Below are 19,008 nucleotides of genomic sequence, written 5' to 3'. Positions count from 1 at the left end.
ATTATTTTGTGTTTAAAAGTCCAAAAAATATTTTATATGAATATTTCAAAAATCACCCAAAACACACCTTACTATAGCCTTACCATCGTGAAAAAAATCCATAAAAATAAAAAGTCCCCGAAAGGCACTAAAATGCAAGATTAAGTCATAAAACATGCTGCCTGTTTTACCATTCTTTAATTTGATGAGAAAAATGACAAAAAGATAGAATTTAGGCTTTTCTTTTTTTCTCATTATCATATCTTTTCACCACCTGACCAAAAATGAAATGTGAAAATAATAATTTTGTCGAAAAAATGTGTTGCTATCTTTATCTTCATAGTTAAAACATAAAAAAGTAAAATATTTTTACTTTACTTTACTACTAAGTTCCCAAAAAATCCTCTAATATTGAGCTGAGTATGAAAACAATTCCCTTTTTAAAATTTTTCTAGGTAAAAAATTAAGTTTATTCATTTTTTTAACCAATGCAACAAAAATTATAATTAAAATATAAAAAAGACAAGAGTTAAGTTAAATTTCATTGCTTTATTTTCTTCTTTATATGTATGATGCAGGAATAATCGTATTTCATGTCAGCAACAGTGATGAACGAAGTATAATTTTAAACGCTGTTGTTTAATTTATAAGATTTTTGGAGGTTTCCTCTATCGCAGCCTGCCTTTGGTCTTTCCTCTTCCTTTGGCACTGTAGAGTGAATTCATCCAACAAATAAATTAATTGATATATAATATTAACTCATATTTTTTGCACATACAAACAAAGTAAAATTCAACAACTGATATAAAGGTCTATGTAGAAATTAGAAAGACAAGAAGGTAGTACAAATTAGTCTCCAGTCTACTTTACTGTAGTGTACTCTAGTCTAATCTAATGTATTTTTGGTGTGAGTTCATTGGAACTTACCTCTGGTTGTTCTGAATGCGTGACTGAAGCACTTTAACCTGTGGAGGGACAGAAACAGAGTCCATTCAGTGAACACCTGTAGATCGCAGTCTGAAGTGTCTCTGACTGGGCTGACTATTAAACTCATGGGTTGTGTGGAAGTCGCAACTGAGTCTTTATTCTTAATAGTCCTCACACTAATTCACCCTAATAGTCCTAATTAATTTACTGTCATTCTTAATAGTCCTCACACTAATTCACAAAAACACATTAATTTGTCAAGACAGTTGACAAATTAATGTGTTTTTTAGTCATTTTTGAGAAACATTTTTTTTCGGAGATTTGTTCAGGAAATTATAGATATAGGATTTTACTGAATCCAAAGTTGGTGTAGCAAAAAATTATATTTTTTCTGAATTTTAACCACAAAAATGGACATAGCTAAGTATTTTAAGGCAAATGAGTGTATTTTAAGTGATTTTTGAGAAACTTTTTTTTCGGCGATTTGTTGAGGATCTTATGGGCCTCGTATTTTAACTGTGATCAAAAGTTGGCGTACCAAAAAAGTCTATTTTTTCTGAATTTTAACCACAAAAATGGACATAGCTAAGTATTTTAAGGCAAATTAGTGTATTTTTAGTCATTTTTGAGAAACTTTTTTTTTTCAGAGATTTGTTCAGGATCTTATTGGTCTAGTATTTTAACTGTGATCAAAAGTTGGCGTACCAAAAAAGTATATTTTTTCTGAATTTTAACAACAAAAAGGGACATAGCTAAGTATTTTAAGGCAAATGAGTGTGTTTTAGTCATTTTTGAAAAAAAAAAATTTTTCCGGAGATTTGTTCAGGATCTTATTGGCCTCGTATTTTAACTGTGATCAAAAGGTGGCGTACCAAAAAAGTGTTTTTTTTCGAAATTTTAACCACAAAAATGGACATAGATAAGTATTTTAAGGCAAATGAGTGTGTTTTTAGTCATTTTTGAGAATTTTTTGTTCGGAGATTTGTTCAGTAAAAATTTTAGGTATAGGATTTTACTGTGATCAAAAGTTGGCGTGCCAAAAAAATTTTTTTTTTTTGAATTTTAACCACAAAAATTGACATAGCTACGGTTTTGTGTTAGTTTAAGAGCAGTTAAAACAGGCGGGTCACATTTGAGTGGGAACGCTAAAGTAAGTGAGTAGAAGTAAGTAAGTAAAGGGTAAACACTGCAGGAGTATTAATAACACTAATTCTCTCACAAATGCAGACTTAGGAAAACAGCCATTTTACATCATATTTCTGTCTCATCAGGTTCTTGGAGAGGTCGAACCACTCGGACTCCAGGGTCATCAGCCACTGCCACAGCTCTGAGGCCTTCTCCCTGGGAGGGGGAGAACAAAAAGAGTTGAAAACAAACAGAACTCCCAGTCAACGGCCTTGGCTCACTTTAATCGCAGACAACGTAGGTTGATCCAAATTTCAAAAGTGTTTCCTACTTCAGTTTGTCCTCGTTCAGATGGTCGATGTTCAGTGGCTTCCTCCTCTCAGCCAAAATCTTTCTTTTCTTCTCTCGCTCCGTCTGCTTCTTTGCTCCTTTTTTACCATCCTGCCACAACAGACTGTTACTGATCGCCAACTGTTTGGAGTTTATCATTCTGTGCCAATAGTTCTTGGTACTATATAGTAGCGTAGTTCTTTATGGTAGAGTAAAACTATATGTTAGAGTAGTACTATATGTTGAACGTTTAAAGGCTGTTTTCAAAGAGTATGAAATTTTTTTTACTCCAGGATTATAGTGAGGCCAGAGTACTGAAGGAACATCAGCACTACAGACAAACACACACACACATATTTGTCTGTAGTTTAATCAAAGTCTTTAATTAAAGTGTTTAGTCTTTAAAGTGTTTGGTGAAATAACTTAATTAAACTTCTGATAATTAAAGACAGATGTTCCATCAGTACTCTGGCCTCACTATAATCCTGAACTAAAAAGATTTCAACCTTTAACGTTGAACTACCAAGGATTACTACTCTATCAAATAGTACCAAGAACTATCGGCATAGAAGTACAAACTCCCAACAGTTCACACACCCAACACTGCATACATGTGACCAAACCCCCCCCCCGCACTTTACTATTTCAATTAAACTGAACTGTAACAATGTACCCCCCCGACCTCCCCAAACTCTAATTGTAGTGTGAGACCCCTGTTTTTTCAGGTGTGGTTTTCCACACAAAGACAGTAAGACAAAAATAACCTACTGGACCCCCTCATACTCCCCCCATGGTGCCATGGTGTCACTGACCCTTTGTTGGGCTCCACCAAGTGTTATGGTTGTCAGAACCTTCTTCTTCTTGGCATCTTCGTCTTGTTTTTTTCGTGCCTCCTCCAGCTCCTTCCGCTCCTTCTCCTCCTGCAGAACACATTGTAAAAACCAGTCAGGGGGGGAGGTGGAGGTGGAGGTGGTGGTGGTGGTGGTGGTGTTGGTGGTGGGGGTGACGGGGCGGGCAGGAGAGAAACATCTGTTCACCTTTCAAAGACCAAAGTGACCTTTTACAGTGGCTGCAAGAATAAAAACCTGTCTCCCATCACGAAGGCTTTGATATTGATTTCACAGACATCTTCCTCAGCCTCCTGTGTACTCTGGAAACCAGCTGTAGCGCCCCCCGAAGGCACATTATCATCTCACTGGCTGACAGGGCTGAGTTGTTTGTACCGAAGACTGTTTATCTATTTGCTGATTAGTTCATTCTCATCACCAGCAGGGTGTCAGAAGAATTCACAAAACAATAAATAGGACTTCCACATATGTGTGTGTGTATATATATATGTATATATATATATATATATACATATATATGTATATATGTATATATGTGTATATATATGTATATATGTATATATGTATATATGTATATATGTATATATGTATATATGTATATATGTATGGTGATGGGTTAAAAGCAGAGGCTCAATTTTGTTGTAACCCCGTGTTAAAATGACAATAAAGACTATAAATTAATATCTATATATATGTGTGTGTATATATATGTATATATATATATACATATATATGTATATATATATATATACATATATATATACACACACATATATAGATATTAATTTATAGTCTTTATTGTCATTTTAACACGGGGTTACAACAAAATTGAGCCTCTGCTTTTAACCCATCACCATACATATATACATATATACATAAATGTATATATGTATTTATATATGTGTATATATAAATATGTACACAGATATATACGTACATAATAGTAACAATGCATTATAAGTCCATCTAAATAATTTTGTTTAAAAAACATCATAGTATGTAGGTCCATCTGTGCACATGATCAAACAGTTTATCTTTTCATTTCATTTTATTTCTATGACAATTTTCACTGGGTTAACAGTTAATAAATAAAGTTAATTAGGCCTGTAACACTGAAGCCATTGTACTTTGTCCCGACATTATCTGAGAACAGTCTAAATATAGGTTGGACATGATTGATTGAGCCTCAGTGTTGACTAGTGCAGCGTCGCCCCCTGCAGACAGACAAGATTTCTTACCAAGAATCACTCACTTCCCAGTCTTTTAATTGCATTTTTGAAACGAGGCAGAACCACAGGGGGGTGGGGGTGGGGTGTGTGTGGGGGGGGCTGTCATTTGTTTGCTGTTTGTAGCGTTACGTCCTGCAAAGGATGAAACGACTGTAATCACTCACAGCGAGGCGAGCCTGCCGCTCCTTCTCCCTCTCAGCACGGATCCTCTGCTGGTCAGCCCGCTCAGCACGACGCCGCTCCTTCACACCCACAAACACACAAAGGCAAAAACACACAATGTAATTGTCAGTCGGTGTGTTTGTGTGTGTGTGTGTGTCACTGCGGCGGTCTGACGATTTCCTGGAAGACTTACAATCCTTTTAACGAGAGCCACCAGCTCCTCCTCGTCTCTCTTCCTCTGGCCGAAGTGGGCCTCGATCAGAGAGTGGAGCTCCGTCAGATCTTTCTCCTGACGTTTCTTATGGATGTCCTGCAGTTAACCACACATACACATTTAAGGTGCTACTGAAGGGGACCTTCAATTTTCACATCTGATTTATAAAGGTCAAAGTTTCATGACCTTGAGGTCTGAACTGCTTCATCTTAAAGTCATGATCACGTGTCCTGGTGTGTCCAAATTTGAATTTTTACCCCACATTTAGTCACAATTTAATAAGTTAGTGGCTCAACCTATGGTCACACAAGGTTTACTCATTATTTTTTTAATTAATGAATTCAGCTATTTAAAAAAACCCACTAATTCCCATTAGCGTTTATATATTTTAGACCAGTGTTTCCCAAACTTTTTTTCTAGGGACTCATATTTTAAAAGTAACAAACCTTCGCGACCAAAGTCAATAGACATTAATCGTAAACTCCTGGGAAACATGATGCGAGACAAAAAAAAATCTCTTGTGACCCACCTGAAGGTCGTGACCCAGTCTTTGGGAAACAATGTTTTATCTCATATATATTTGTATGGTAATGAAATAAATATTTGTGATTTTTTTCCAATTTTGAGACGAGAGAAAATAAAAAAGTTGACACTCATTTCTAGAATCTTCCTCAGTCTCAGAGTCACTCACGTCAAAGTCGACTTTGTCTCCCTCTGGTATCTTTGACATAGAGATCGGTGGAGGAAGAACTCTGAAACACAAGACACCGACGTCAAACATTTACACTGAGCTCTGTTAGTCGTCTGAGGGAAATCACTTTTATGATTTTTACCACCGATAAATCACTTACTTTGGTTTGGGCCTCGTATCATCTGCAACAGGAAAAACACAAACATTTTGAAAATGATTTTGAAAAAGACATTTTTTTTGGTTTTATGGTATACAATTTGAGAAAGATAAAATCACAGTGGTCTTAATCAATAATGAATGATGAAAAAATACTGTATGAAAAATATTACGACTACTACTACTACTGCCAAATTGTGTGCTGATCCCTCCCTCAACCCTCCACTCTTTTGGGGGGGGCGGGGTTTAAGCTGCTGGAAGCTTTTGAACAACATTACTGCCACCTACTGGGTGTCATTTGCATTTCATCTACAAAAAAAAGTGGAATATCGAAAAATATGATGTAACTGTAACACAGAACGTTTAGCAGTAATAGTAATAGTAAACTAAAATATACAAATACATACAATGATTATAAATTATATGTTCAGACCAGTGGTCTCTGGTGGTGTTTGTGGGAAGATACGATAGTGATGAGGATGATGGGTAACTTCATCTGCAGCTGAAGACTCTGTTCCTCAGACTTATGTCAGCGTGAGAGTGAGTGTTTTCCAGTGATTTACTTTTATTTACTTTCAAACGCACTTTAATTCAGAGCAGAGAAAGAAGCTCGATGTGAAAAAGGTTTCTGGTTTGTCAGATGGGAAAATAGAAAGTCTGAACAGTTGCTTATCATGCTGCGTATATTGTGGAACTATATAATTCAAGCCATGAAGGCTTCACCTGCAGATAGTGGAAGCAATTTTTTTTTTTTTTACAAAAGTATATATTCAGATATATATCAGAAAAACACATCATGGCGTGGAGGAGAAATAAATAGCCGGGTATTAAGGTTTACAGCCGATAGGAATTCATTCTTAAAAAGAGAATTGAAAAACGAATACCTGCTGTTTCTGGTTTACATAAATATAAGGTTTAAAATTTCTTTCTGAAACTGGATGATATAAAAGACGGCGAGCTGCTCAGGGTTATTCCTTGGCGGCAGCCATAAATATTTAAATAAACACCCAACTTACCTTCTTCCGCAGGTTCTGTCGGACGAGCAGTCGATCAGAGACGCCGATCGGGATCAAAGGAGAGACAGACAGCAACTCATCAATACTTCAGCATGTGTGAAGAAAACATCACAACACAAACTCAAGATGTTGTTTTTACTCTGAATATAACAACGTTATACCACAGGTCATTTGACTCAGATACAATAAGACATTTCAGACCCGTGTGTACCATATGGGACGAGACTGTGGGCCACATCTCAGACAAGTTGGTCTGAAGAACAAATATGGATTATTTAATTATGTTTTATAAAACTTTTTTTTTTTACAAAATATATGTTATTTTAAGGTCTAGGTGCTTTGGTTAAATTAAAACGCTTTCCCACAGTGTGTATAAATAACATGGATATTAATCTTGTACTGTGATAAAGTGTATTGTTCTGTCTGTAAATTAAAAATGTGTTTAAAATTTGAATTTGATGTGTCAGGTAGGAAATGATAGAATTAGATTTCAAAAAGCAAGTGCCCCTTTTTTAGGAAATATATGGCTTGACATTTCCAATGACGATGTGCAGATTCACCTGTAACTCAATGTAAAGTTTGTAAAATAACAATATGTTTTGCAGCTTTATCATGGTGAATACGGTAATTTAGCAATTAAAAAAATAATTGTTTTACCTTGAGCTGCTGCAGGAGTTTCTGAGGGTGATGGGAAACAGAGATCACAGAAAATATTGTTTAGTAACCAGCATTTATGACACAGTGAGACAAATATATACATTAAATATTAATAAACTTTGGTGAAGTAATGCTGTAAAAATACATGACCACACATAAAAGAAGAAAAAAAATCACCTTCTACTTCAGGAGCAACTTCGTCAATATAAACTTCTTCTGTTGCCTCCCCTTCTGTTGCCTCTCCCTCTGTTGCCTCTCCTTCTGTTGGCACTCCCTCTATAGGATTGGTGAAACCAAGTGCAGTTGTTTTTGTGCAACACTACAGCCATCACCACCTCAGTGTTAAAATCACTAGGAAGCCATCATTTATTTGCAGACACACAAAGACGACGTGTTCCCTGTTCTGAGCCAGCAAAATATGGATTAGTGGATCGGTGAAGCGGTGGGAACGAGCATGTGGCTGGAATTTGGTCAGAGTCTGCGAGCGCTGTGAAGTTTTCCACTGGGACGGAGACAAATCTCAGAGCTACAGTCTGACATGCATTCTGAACAGAAACCACGACAGGGGACGGTTTCCTGATCACAGTCTGATTCTGTTTGTAACAGAAGAAAGGAATTGAATTATGTTTTTTGGTCGAGCTGCTGTCATGGAATTTAAATTTTTAAAAAATAGTCTTTATAAATATATTTATATATAGGTATTTATAGTTACATAAATATATACACATATATTAATATGTGAATCTACATCTACACATATATACATATGAATATATGTTAAGATATCTATACATGTATGTATATATAAATACATGCATATATACATACACAAACATATAAAACATTCAATTATTTATATATAAATACAGATACATAGTATATATATATATATTCAGTATACATCATATGTATATACACTACACATATTTTAATATATATACTATTATATCAAGTTTTGCACAAATACCTGTGAAATAGTACTTTCTACAAAAGGGGGCGCTGTAGAAATAGTTTGTGAACCACTACCTTGGCTGAATAGAAAAAAATGAATTCTTTAAAAATCAAATTTTCTCTTTCAAAGCCTCCTGTGAAGTGCAAAATGTGGTACTGGAAAATAAATGTATATTTCTGTATTTAATTTTTTTTTGTTGCAGTTTTTGTTCTCTTTCTTAATGTAGACCATTTAGAAACGGCTACATTTTTTTTAACCTTCACCACGAATATTTAACACGAAACATGGAGGTCTTTGAAATTTCAAAGTGACTATTTTTCCACCCGAGCCCGACAAATGACGAGTGTTAATATTCAAAGAGACACAACACACACACACAGTGCCTTTCATCAGTGCCAGCGCGCTCACACGTGCACGTGAAGGCGTGCAGATCTTACCTTCCTCCTGCGGGATCTCTACCTCTGAGGAGACATAATCAGGTCAGCTTTGTCTTCCCAAGGTATGAAAGTGACATTTCTCTTTGCTAAAAAAAAGGCTTTTAAAGAAAGAAAGAAAAAATTCACTTACCCACCGTCCTGAAAAATAAAAGAGTAGAGAAAACGGATTTAAAGTTTTTAACCTTTAATAAAATCACATTTGACACACATTTCAGATACTCACTCCACTTCGTGGACAACTTCTTCAGACATTGCGAATAAATTACTCTTCACTAGAAAAAAAAAAAAAGGGAAAATTTGAACTGTTACTCATTCACAGTGTCGACAAAGACAAGATATATTTCTGGAATTCCTTTGTTTTAAACTGTTTCTCTGGAACTGGTCTCGTTCTGGAACTGTGGAAGTCCTTCAAACTCATTTCCCGTTGGACAGAGGCTGTGGATCTCCCCTGGTGTTAACCGTTTGGACAAAGAGCTCAGCAGAAACCTCCATAAAAGAGGAGAAAACCCTGACGCGGCTACTGGACTAGGGACCGTAGAATGTGGAATGATTCTACCACGGGCACCGTGAGCACAGGCCCAGGGCTTTAAACAGCTCCAGGCCTAATCCTCAGCCATTTCCTCTTGGCACAGATCAAGGCTGCAGGCAGCTGTCTGGAGTCTGAGCAGCACTGGAAGCAGCCGGACTGCACAGGTTCTTCAGAGCGATGCTACGACGCACCTGAAGCCGCGCATGTCCTGTCGGCTTTGATGTTTGCACTCGGACACAGTTTCCCAGGTGCTCGGCAGACGCTGTAAATATAAGCACATCCTAGCGACACTAGACCGGTCTGTCTACGACTCTACAGACGAGACTCTGGTTCGAGTCTCCAACTTTTAATTAAACTAGTTAATTCAAAACTTAACTAACAGAACAGTGTCCGTCGCTCTGATTGGCTGTGCCCTTCATACAGGAACTATTTCCCACAATCCCAACTCTTTAAATTCATCTTCCGACGTTCAATAAAACAGTGGTGTTGTCCATCAAGTCTGAAAGTCAACACTGAGATGTTTTCAAGGTCAAGGTCAAGGTCAGAGTCATGGGTTTAACAAGGCCAAGGTGGCTCAACTGTGGGCTTCCTGACATTCAGTCAGTGGACAACTGTGCACTGCAGACCTTGACAACAGGTAATTAAAAAACAATGTCTGTAAATCAGCAGATCATAAAATGCTGGGGTCAGTACTGCGGGTGAGGTGGGGGTTTATATATAAGAATAATAGCATGTGCTCTTGAGCAGGTGTGGACCCTGGGACTCCTCCAGACAACAGGATCGACCGTCTCCAAAAATATCCACACGGGGAACATTGTGAGGGGTTATTTTAGTCACTGAATTCTGATCAGCTGATGATCCTCAGCACCAACTTTTTAAACCCTTATTTGGTGTCAATATGGGTTTAGGATCAGGTGGAGAATCAGTGACATCACAACCACCTTCAGTCTGTTTCACAACAAAAATACATTTCACCTAAATGAGCAGATTTCTGATTCAGATTTTTTTAATGTGAAGTAAAATAATGTCAGTTTAATAAAAGTACTAAAAGTTCCTGCTCTTTAGAAAAGCACTGGGGAAACAGAAAAAAACACCTCATTTCCTCTTTTTAGCAACTGTACGCTGACTGGATGACGCTGCTGCCTCTCCCAGTCCCTCACCCCCTACCTCACCTCCTTCCCTCCTTCTTTTTTTTCTTCTAAAATCAGCAGCTGCACATTGACTCTCTGCTTCCCGTGCTACACCGCAGTCATGCTCCTGTTCAAACTCTGTTACAACTCCTCTTAAATTCAAACATGCTGCTGCTCCGGGCCTCCGCCTGGTTGTTACCAGTTTCATCAGACTGAGGCGGCTGACGTCAGACGACGGGGAATGGGAAGATGAGAAATGTGAGGAGACGGAGAGGAAAAGACGAGAGAAGACAGAGGATGATGAATAACAAAGGCACTGACTGGAAACCCCCCTCCTCTCCTCCCTACCTTCCTCCCTCCCTCTCTCTCACTCTCTCTCCCCCTGGCCCCTAAAAAGAGCCCACAGTGCATGCGGGCTGCCCTGGCCGGGGTATTAAAACCTGTATTTGCCTTAATGCATGCGGTCAGTCCCCGTCTGGCTCAAAGTGTGGAATAACCCAGAGTCTGACAGAGGCAGGAATGTTGCGGCTGCTGCTTTCAGCATCACGGCCACATTAAGTCCAAACCTAAAGCACACAGCCCACACCACAGCCCGGGCCGGGAGCTTAGCACCTTCCTCACCCGCGCTCTCGGGGCCCCCCCCATCAAAGACGAGGCATCAAAAGACTTTCAAGAGTCGGCGTCTCAGTCGATATAATTCAACACTCGTGGCTTTGTATGAGGAGCGGCCGCCGTTAGATCAATGTGAGGGCTTCATGGAGTTAAGTCGGTACAGATTACACAAGTTTTCATCACATTAGTCAAGATTTCTTTTGCATAATGTTCTAAAAATCTACAGACGTGTTTATAAGGTACAAGGCTCACCCCAGCTCGGTGCTGTCATGCAGCACCAGGTCTTACCTGCTCTATATCCCACAGGAAGAGATGGGATTAGCAGTAAGTTCAGCTCTTATCCTCACATCCACACAGACACAGTTCAATCATCCACCTCACCAAAAAACCCTTCTTAATACACCCTTGTCTGTCATGTGACCACATATCTGCTCCATGAGCAGGCAAGGCTGCCAGAGCTATTGTTGGGGGTCAGAAAGATGAGTTATACCTGCCAGGGAATGGTGCCTTCAAGTGCCTCCGCCTCCACCGTAATCCTCTTCAGTGCAGAGCCTGAAATTGGAAATACAACTTAACTTGTAACACTTCAAATGAGTTTTTGGGCCGGAGACAAGATTGATCTAGAAACTGTAGAGAAGAAGAAGGAAAAAAAAAAAACGTACCTTACAGTCGTTGTTGGTTTCTGTGCCTGAAATGAGAAAAACAATTCATCAGCGCCGGGCGTCTGCAGTGAAATAAGAACTGAACTGGCACACAGAACATTATGAGGTTATAAATGTACCAAACACTGGAGCTGCTCTGGTTCACCTTCACCTGTTGGCAGTAGATTTAAAATACACACAGAAGGTTGAGATAATAATTATAAGTTAAAGGTTTGTTTTCTGTGTGCTCATTTTTCAACTTAAAAAAAAAATCTAAAGACTTTTATTTTCACATGTCTAAAAATGTGGCAGAAGTCATTTTTTCCTCACAAATTATCTAAATTTCCTGGTCCAAGATTGGTCCGTGACCCCCTGGTTGGTGACCTCTGTAATAAACAATGGTGGTTACTAACTGGACAGTTAAAATTACTATTCTATATGTAGACTTTCAATCCACCAATAAATCTCTGTACTCATTTTCCATCACATCTGGTTCAATTCCTGAATGCATTGACTCACCAATGGCCTGAAAGATCTTGGAGGCAGGGGTCCCAAACTCCTGGCCCGTGGGCCACTTCTGTTCCATGGAATGTATGATATTTCAGTTTCACATTCTTTTTTTCCTCCAAATATTCTACATTAGACAAATATATAACATACTTACTTAGTGAGCCAGTTTAGTCAAATAAACTTGCAGGAATTGAAGAAAGACAAAGATCTTCTTTAACACTCACACACACACTTTTGAATCAGTATGATGCCACCGTGTGGTGGAAATTATTTAAAACTTAAAAGCTACTTGCACTATTTACTCCGTGTGCTTGTGATGCATTCACAGTCAAAAACACAACGATGCACCAGCGAGGGGGAACTTTAATAAACCTAATGTAATTTGTTTCACAACCTCCAGACTCTAATTGTTTCCATGCGGCGTTGGTGGATGCAGCGTGGCGGACGGTGGAGCGGTGGAGCAAACGCAATGAAACTTTACAATGTGGATTACCTCGATGTCTTTATTGCTGTTGTTGTAAAATGGTACAATGTTTAAAACATCCATCCAGTTGGAAATTGCCCACATGTGTGACATTAGGAATGTTCAGAAACTAGTGAGAGAGAGAGGGAGAGAGAGAGAGAGAGAGGGAGAGAGAGAGAGAGAGTGTGTGTGTTTTTTTGCATAGGCGTAGCACTATACCAACAACAAGTGTCTGGATAAACATGGAAAGTAAAATAATAATAATAAAAAAAACAAACATAAAAAACAGACAGAGGAAAAACAAAAACAAAGCATCATTATGAGACCACTGTAGTAAAATAAAAATAATAATAACGAAAAAAAAAAATCACATTATATCACGCTTACAAATATTTTGGTCCAGCTCCTCTGCTCTTCTCAGGAGCCGTGGAATGTGATTGTCAGACCTTTGAGCAGTGACATGGACCAATTTAATGCTCTGGCAAACCATACGAATTTTTGTCGAGTGTGAGAGGCTGCGCCACGAGGGCGGAAAATGAAACACAAAAAGTCTTCGATGTGATACCGCTGCTCGGAGGCTACTGCGTAGCTTCACCTCCGCTCCTGTCGAAGCTGCACTGATAAGACCAGAGACAGTACTAACAGTTAGTAGTGGTGAATATCCATGTACTGCAATAACATGTACTTTAAATGTTTACTGCATTTATCCCAAATTAGAAAGTGATGCCGAGCGTTAAAGTGTGCATAGAGACAAAAAGAACAAAATAATAATGAGATAAAAGGTACACTGTGTAAAATTTAGGGTCAAATGTGGCCGACGCAAGGGATCACTTTAAAAAAAAAAAAACCTAAACAAAATAAAAATCACCATGGAGACTGATGTACATGAAAAATATCTAACTAAAACTTCGGCCCAAAACCAAATGATTCATGGTCCAATACTGGTCCCCATGCCAGTGGTTGGGGAAACCCTGAATTTACTGTTGAGTATTAAAGTCTAAAAACATCAGCAATATTTGGTCTAGTCACATGACTAACATCTAGTCCGTGTACTTTGACGTTTCTAAACACGGAGGTCATGTTCCTATTGAACACATTAGCTTTACTAGCGACCAAAACCACTTAGCTTTCTATTTCTATTAGGTTTTGTTTTTGGTACAAACCTTAAAATCCAATGACGGCCAAGAACCCATAATTGATGGGTTCTTGAATTGATTTTCAAAATCAATTTAAAAAATATTTAATTAAAACCCTGTTGCTTTGAGGAAAAAACTGTCCGACAGGTCAGGGATATAAAAACACCACATACTTCAGCCACTAAATCCTACACAGTGTACCTTTAAAGGTAGTATTTTTTTGTTTTTATAAAAAAAAAGGTGGTTTGCCATTATATCACCACATTATAAAACCTACAGCTTTAAAGCAGCGAAGGCACCTTGTGCACGAGGAATGTCTGAAGATTTTTAAAGTGATCACACAGGTACAAAAGCTACAAAACCAGCTCGGAGTAGCAGGAAACACGACACACAAAGACATAAATTAAATGACATATAAAAAGGATAATAAAATAAAAATCATAATGGCCTCCTGGATAATCAACTCCGTCTGTTGGTGAATAGTTTGTGAATACAAAAAAAAAAGCACAAAAATACCTTTTGTTTTGACTATAAAGGTGTTATATAAGATACAGGTCACATATATTACTCAGACCATTGCTGCACTAATGGTAGGACTTGACAAAGGTGAAATCAGCTAACTTCTAGGTGTGTGTATTTCTATCCTGAATTGGTGAGGGTTGAATAAAATAGCAAATGTGTGAAGCTTTTGCTTTAAATATAAATAAAAAAAAAAGAAGTAGCGAGATGGAAAATGATCTGTACGAGGGAGAGAGCGGATTTCACCATCTCTTCGGAATGTTTTTCTCATCTACGCCGTCTCTATCAAAACTCTTGGCATCGGAGACGAGCGATGAATCTAAATTTAATTTGTTTTCCTTTCTCCTGGCAGGACCGTAGAAAGTCATTAGTAACAGTAATTACAAATGTCCAAATTTCACAGCATTCTGTTTCTTTTAGAAAGCTAAAAAAATTAAAATAATTATAATAATAATAATAATAATAAAATGTGCAAAGGCACTCAGCGTAGCAACCATACATAACTGTGATGTTGTTCGAGTTCGGTGCTCTCCTGCCCTTCTGTTTTCTTGGGGTCGCCCCCCCCTCCAGGGAGTTTGGTCATTTTTCTTTTTTTTTTGGTTGTTAAGACAAAGTCAAAGGAAGCATCTCGGATTGTCATGGTCCCCTGCTTTAGTGGCGTCTTCAAGACATTAGTGTCCCATCCCTGGGGACAAAACAGAACCAGTTCATTAGCAGCGTGGCCAAAAACAGCAGCCATCTGGTACATACTGACTGTGACCTCCTGACACAGAGGCCGTGTACACAGAAGTGAGTACTTAACAAGTACTGTATAGGCAACGTGATACTGGCTGCAGCAAAACTGTATAGGAATGAGGAAAATAAACCTGGTTTATAAACACGTCAGCCATTTTATTGATGGACTAGATCAGTAAACAAAAAAACAAAAAGTAAAAAAAAAATCCAAACAGGCCGCATCCAGCCCCCGGGCCATAATTTGCCCATGTCTGGGCTACAGTATGCAGGACTTTGTATGGAATATGTATGAATGTGCAGGGAAACAGCCCTCGGCCCTTGTTTTTGTTTCTTGGAAGTAGAGTATTTACAAGGATAAAAAAGATCACGTTTATTATCAAGACAATTCACATAATTGTGAAAAGCAGTGGTTCCCAAAATAAGGGGCGGGCACCCCAAGGAGTATGGCACTACAGCACCCTCTACAGGACGTGAGGATAACTACAGAGATTGCAGATTTTCACCAACGACGTCCAAAATGGCTGCCTTCTCTATGACAGTGAAACACGTCAGGAACAAACTCACATACTGTACTTTCTCAGTGACTGACTTTTTAAATCCATCCAGACAACGTTTCAGTTTGGTCTAAATGAGATATTTTGCCTCCAGTACTAAAACAGTGGAGGCACGGAACTGAAAATGGAACCATCTCCAAGCAGGGTGGGTGACTTCACAAACATTACAACTTCTTGTTTAACCGTATCAGATTTTTGGCATCAGACGAGGGGAAAAGTCTAAATTTTATTGAATAAAACCCGAGAGTTCTGCGGAGTCCAGAAAATGAATCATCGCTCGTTTTACCTTTTCTGTACAAGTCCATGTTGGTGCATTCATATTTGGACATGCTCTCTTACAACAAACACAACGGCACAAAAATTCACTTTTCTAAATTTATACTTGGAAGTCGTCCTCTTTGTCCCCCAAGTATAAATTAAATTCACTCGGAGTGTCATTTGCAACAAGAGCAGGATTGTGAACACTGCTGGAAGCTCGCTAGCGACGCACAGCATGTGGACTTTGTGCTGCTGCTAACTTGTACAGCATCCAATAGTCTTGCAGAATATCTGTCAGCAACTACTGGCAGGAAGCACAAAATCTATACAAAGCCTGTGTCATCCTCAGAGTCAGAGTGCGCTGCTGTGCTAATCGCCAACATACCAGCTATTAATGTGACAGAGTGACCTGCCAGGGAACGCTGCCAACGACGCCGAGGCCTGGAGCAGCAGGAGTGGATGAGCGCGAGGGGGAAAGTGAAAAGTTTTGACTGGCGTCGAGTTGACTGTTGAGAGGGTTTACAGAGGTGAGAGCAGAGTTTTACTGCATGTCCGTGTCTGTGCTGCATGTTACGCAGACATACTAGGGGGCTTTTACAAAGGTCGCAACCTCGTTGTCTGCCCCGCTGTGCAGAACAAAACGAGGAGATGGGAGGCCGCAGCGAGATGTGATTTTAAAATAGCAAACAATGTTAAAGTGGAATTTTGAAATGCTGTGGAGCAAAGGGCCAAACTGCAGCCTGAAAAAGACGGGCTGTACACTATGACCAGGTCACTGATTGGATTTGGACACATGTCGTGTAAAAAGTCTAAATTCGAAACAGGCAGTGACACGATGACAGACGTTACGAGAAGTTGATACCGTCGGTCCAGGTCAGGTCAGATTTCATCTTTAACCTTCAAAACGTACAAAAGCTAGACTTTTCAAAAATAAAATCTTAAAAATAAAATGTGTTTTGCACTGATGATCAATACTTTGTGATCAATATGTTTTCATTTTTTTTCTGCAGCCTGGTCCAATGACCTACAGCCTGCAACAATTTCTCTTTTTTTTAATATATTTTTCTTTGTTAAGAAACATGATTCCAAACATGACCTTTCCACGACCTCTACCAAACAACATATTAATATTTGCACAAAATATGAAGTAAAAAAAAACAATCAACCAAAAACAACAACAACATGAACTCAGCTACTTTTGTTTTTCTAAAAGGTTCAACGGTCGGCCGCAGCATGTTCGTTCACTTCCTTGTCTACAATACTTCTGGTTTTCCTGATAAAAACTCACCGTTGGCGACTGATTTGGTCTCCCCTCTGCCTGCCACCTAAAAGACACAAAGACAGGAAGTCATAAAGCAGCGAGGACATTTCCAGAAAGAAAAACATACCAGCAGAGTTTCTCGTCAAAGCATGTGGAGACCACCTCCTCCTCTGCAGACTCCCCTCACCCATCATCACCACCACCATCATCATCTTCATCATCTCCCTTCCCCTGACATCACTGCATAGCCTGGTTAACTAATAACAACGTTGCTAACCACCACCTTTCCTGTCCAGGACTCTCTTTACGTCAGTGCAGACCACCGCCTGGTGCCCTCCCACAACCCCACTCCTCAACAGGGCTCGACCGCACTCCCCGGCCCGCTCTGCAGTTGTTAGCTACAAGGACATGCTAATACTGGAGCAGGAAGCAGAGTTAATGCAAGAAATTCCATTACAAACAATTAAATTACTGAGCAGATTTTCAAACAGAAATTCACAGATGGAGATATTCACGTCAAAACCTTCATCTTCTTCTCACGTCTGGTGAGACTACTATAATAACAGTGATTCTCATCTGTCAAACCACCTTTGTCCACTCGAGGGGAGACGCCGCTCTCGTGAAAAGTGCTGTAAACAGTTTCACCGTAAGGGCCATAAAAAGTCAAGTGAAGCCGGACAGAGAGTGAACGGTGATTTGGGGTCATCACAGGAACAAAGCACTAATGTGACACAAACAGCCATTTGTAAAAAGCATTTCAGCTCCGAGGGTCCGACGACAGACGCGCTTTAAAGTTCACTTAACGACAGACTTTACACTCAGTCCTAATCTGGAGGGCTTTCTGCTGCGTCTGGTTCGAGGACTTATTGCTGTTAATGGAGTCAGCGGCGTAATCCTTCTTCCAAATTGTCTCCCATTGTTGTTAAAGCCTTCATTTTGCTACTTCATTTAACAACACTTACTTAGAGCACAGTACAAAAAAAACCAAACAAACAAATGAAAAAAAAAAAAAAAACATTTTCAAAAACATTTCACGAGTGAAAACTTTCACAATCCCTGAGATATGTTATGACTTTGGTGAGCAGAGTACAATCAGTTCCAGATAAACAAGACGACACATTTGTCAATATCTCGCGTCAGAGTTAAAACTCTTATCGGTGAGATTGAATAAAGCGGCAGCGTGGAGTTAGATCCAAACACAGCAGCAAAGCCCCGCCAATGTCAGAGAGAGAGAGAGACAGAGAGAGACAGAGAGAGACAGACAGAGAGAGAGCAGAGAGAGAGCAGAGAAGTCGACAGTGTGACAGCCGAGCGTGAGGTCGCTGTGTGATAAGCAATTTTAAGAAAACACGGCTCAGGTTTTTTTTTTTTTTTTACCTCTCCAGGCTTATTCCAGATTTAATGGTGAACGTCAACTAGCTATGAGTTCTTTAAAACAGAAACACACACACAATTACACCAAACCAGCGTCAAAGAGTGTGACAATCACGTTATTGTTTCGTTAGTGTGATGGTTAGTCTTAAATCTGACTATTTTTGACAAACGTTACTTTATTCTGTGTTTTTATTAATAAAAACTAGCATTGGACAGTTAAACATTTGAACTGTATGTGTATTTGTGACTTCAGACCTTGGCTGGAGAAGATCCTTTGTTTTCCCATAGATTTCTCTTGTTGGTGACATCAACAGGTTTAAGGTCCTGTGGAGACAAGGAGACAAAAACCAGAGGTGAAGACATGTTACTGTAGTTTCCGAACTATAAGCCGCTATGTCAAAGCAGATTCTCAGTCATCCCGATTATGGTCCTGGTGCTGAAAAAACCTTTTGGATCATATGTGCGAGGGGCACGCGTTCAAAAGAGAACGGTAGCGAAAGCTTAGAGCAGTTGTCGACCTGTCATGTTGAAGCGTTGGTTATACAGGAGCTGTTAAAACGCTG

The 19,008-nt window shown here is 39.1% G+C and overlaps 2 protein-coding genes across 6 annotated transcripts in view; both read right to left on the bottom strand.

The window, feature by feature from the left end:
• Positions 1 to 902: 902 nt before the first annotated feature.
• Positions 903 to 12,221, bottom strand: tnnt2e (troponin T2e, cardiac). Its single transcript, XM_025057153.1, has 11 exons — positions 12,155 to 12,221; positions 11,485 to 11,546; positions 8,858 to 8,861; positions 8,724 to 8,747; positions 5,666 to 5,687; positions 5,506 to 5,566; positions 4,794 to 4,910; positions 4,603 to 4,680; positions 2,363 to 2,472; positions 2,157 to 2,247; positions 903 to 944 (listed from the first exon to the last, which is right to left on the bottom strand). The coding sequence occupies exons 1-11, from the start codon at positions 12,219 to 12,221 to the stop codon at positions 903 to 905; spliced, it is 678 nt and encodes a 225-aa protein (XP_024912921.1).
• Positions 12,222 to 12,634: 413 nt separating this feature from the next.
• cald1a (caldesmon 1a) overlaps positions 12,635 to 19,008 on the bottom strand; it is a 57,116-nt gene continuing 50,742 nt past the window's right edge. For 4 of the 5 annotated variants that reach the window (XM_017034663.2, XM_017034664.2, XM_025058201.1 and 1 more), the window contains 3 exons: positions 18,701 to 18,769; positions 17,099 to 17,135; positions 12,635 to 14,948 (listed from right to left, as the gene is read on the bottom strand). In XM_017034663.2, the coding sequence (XP_016890152.2) occupies positions 14,935 to 14,948; positions 17,099 to 17,135; positions 18,701 to 18,769 (120 nt within the window). In that variant the 3' untranslated portion in view covers positions 12,635 to 14,934. Of the gene's footprint in view, positions 14,949 to 17,098; positions 17,136 to 18,448; positions 18,500 to 18,700; positions 18,770 to 19,008 lie in introns of all 5 variants that reach the window. The other variant, XR_003050489.1, reaches the window with a different exon arrangement.

The sequence above is a fragment of the Cynoglossus semilaevis genome, chromosome 8 (assembly GCF_000523025.1).
Source record: "Cynoglossus semilaevis isolate Cse_v1.0 chromosome 8, Cse_v1.0, whole genome shotgun sequence".
NCBI lineage: Eukaryota > Metazoa > Chordata > Actinopteri > Pleuronectiformes > Cynoglossidae > Cynoglossus > Cynoglossus semilaevis.
This window is presented reverse-complemented; position numbering and strand designations above follow the sequence as displayed.

Coding starts and splice junctions, on each gene's coding strand:
- tnnt2e (XM_025057153.1), bottom strand. CDS start 12,221: ATGGAACAGAAGTGGCCCACGGGCCAGGAGTTTGGGACCCCTGCCTCC. Junction 4,911..5,505: donor GAGACAAAGTCGACTTTGAC/GTGAGTGACTCT, acceptor GGTTAACTGCAG/GACATCCATAAGAAACGTCA. Junction 2,248..2,362: donor CTGAACGAGGACAAACTGAA/GTAGGAAACACT, acceptor TCCCCCTCCCAG/GGAGAAGGCCTCAGAGCTGT.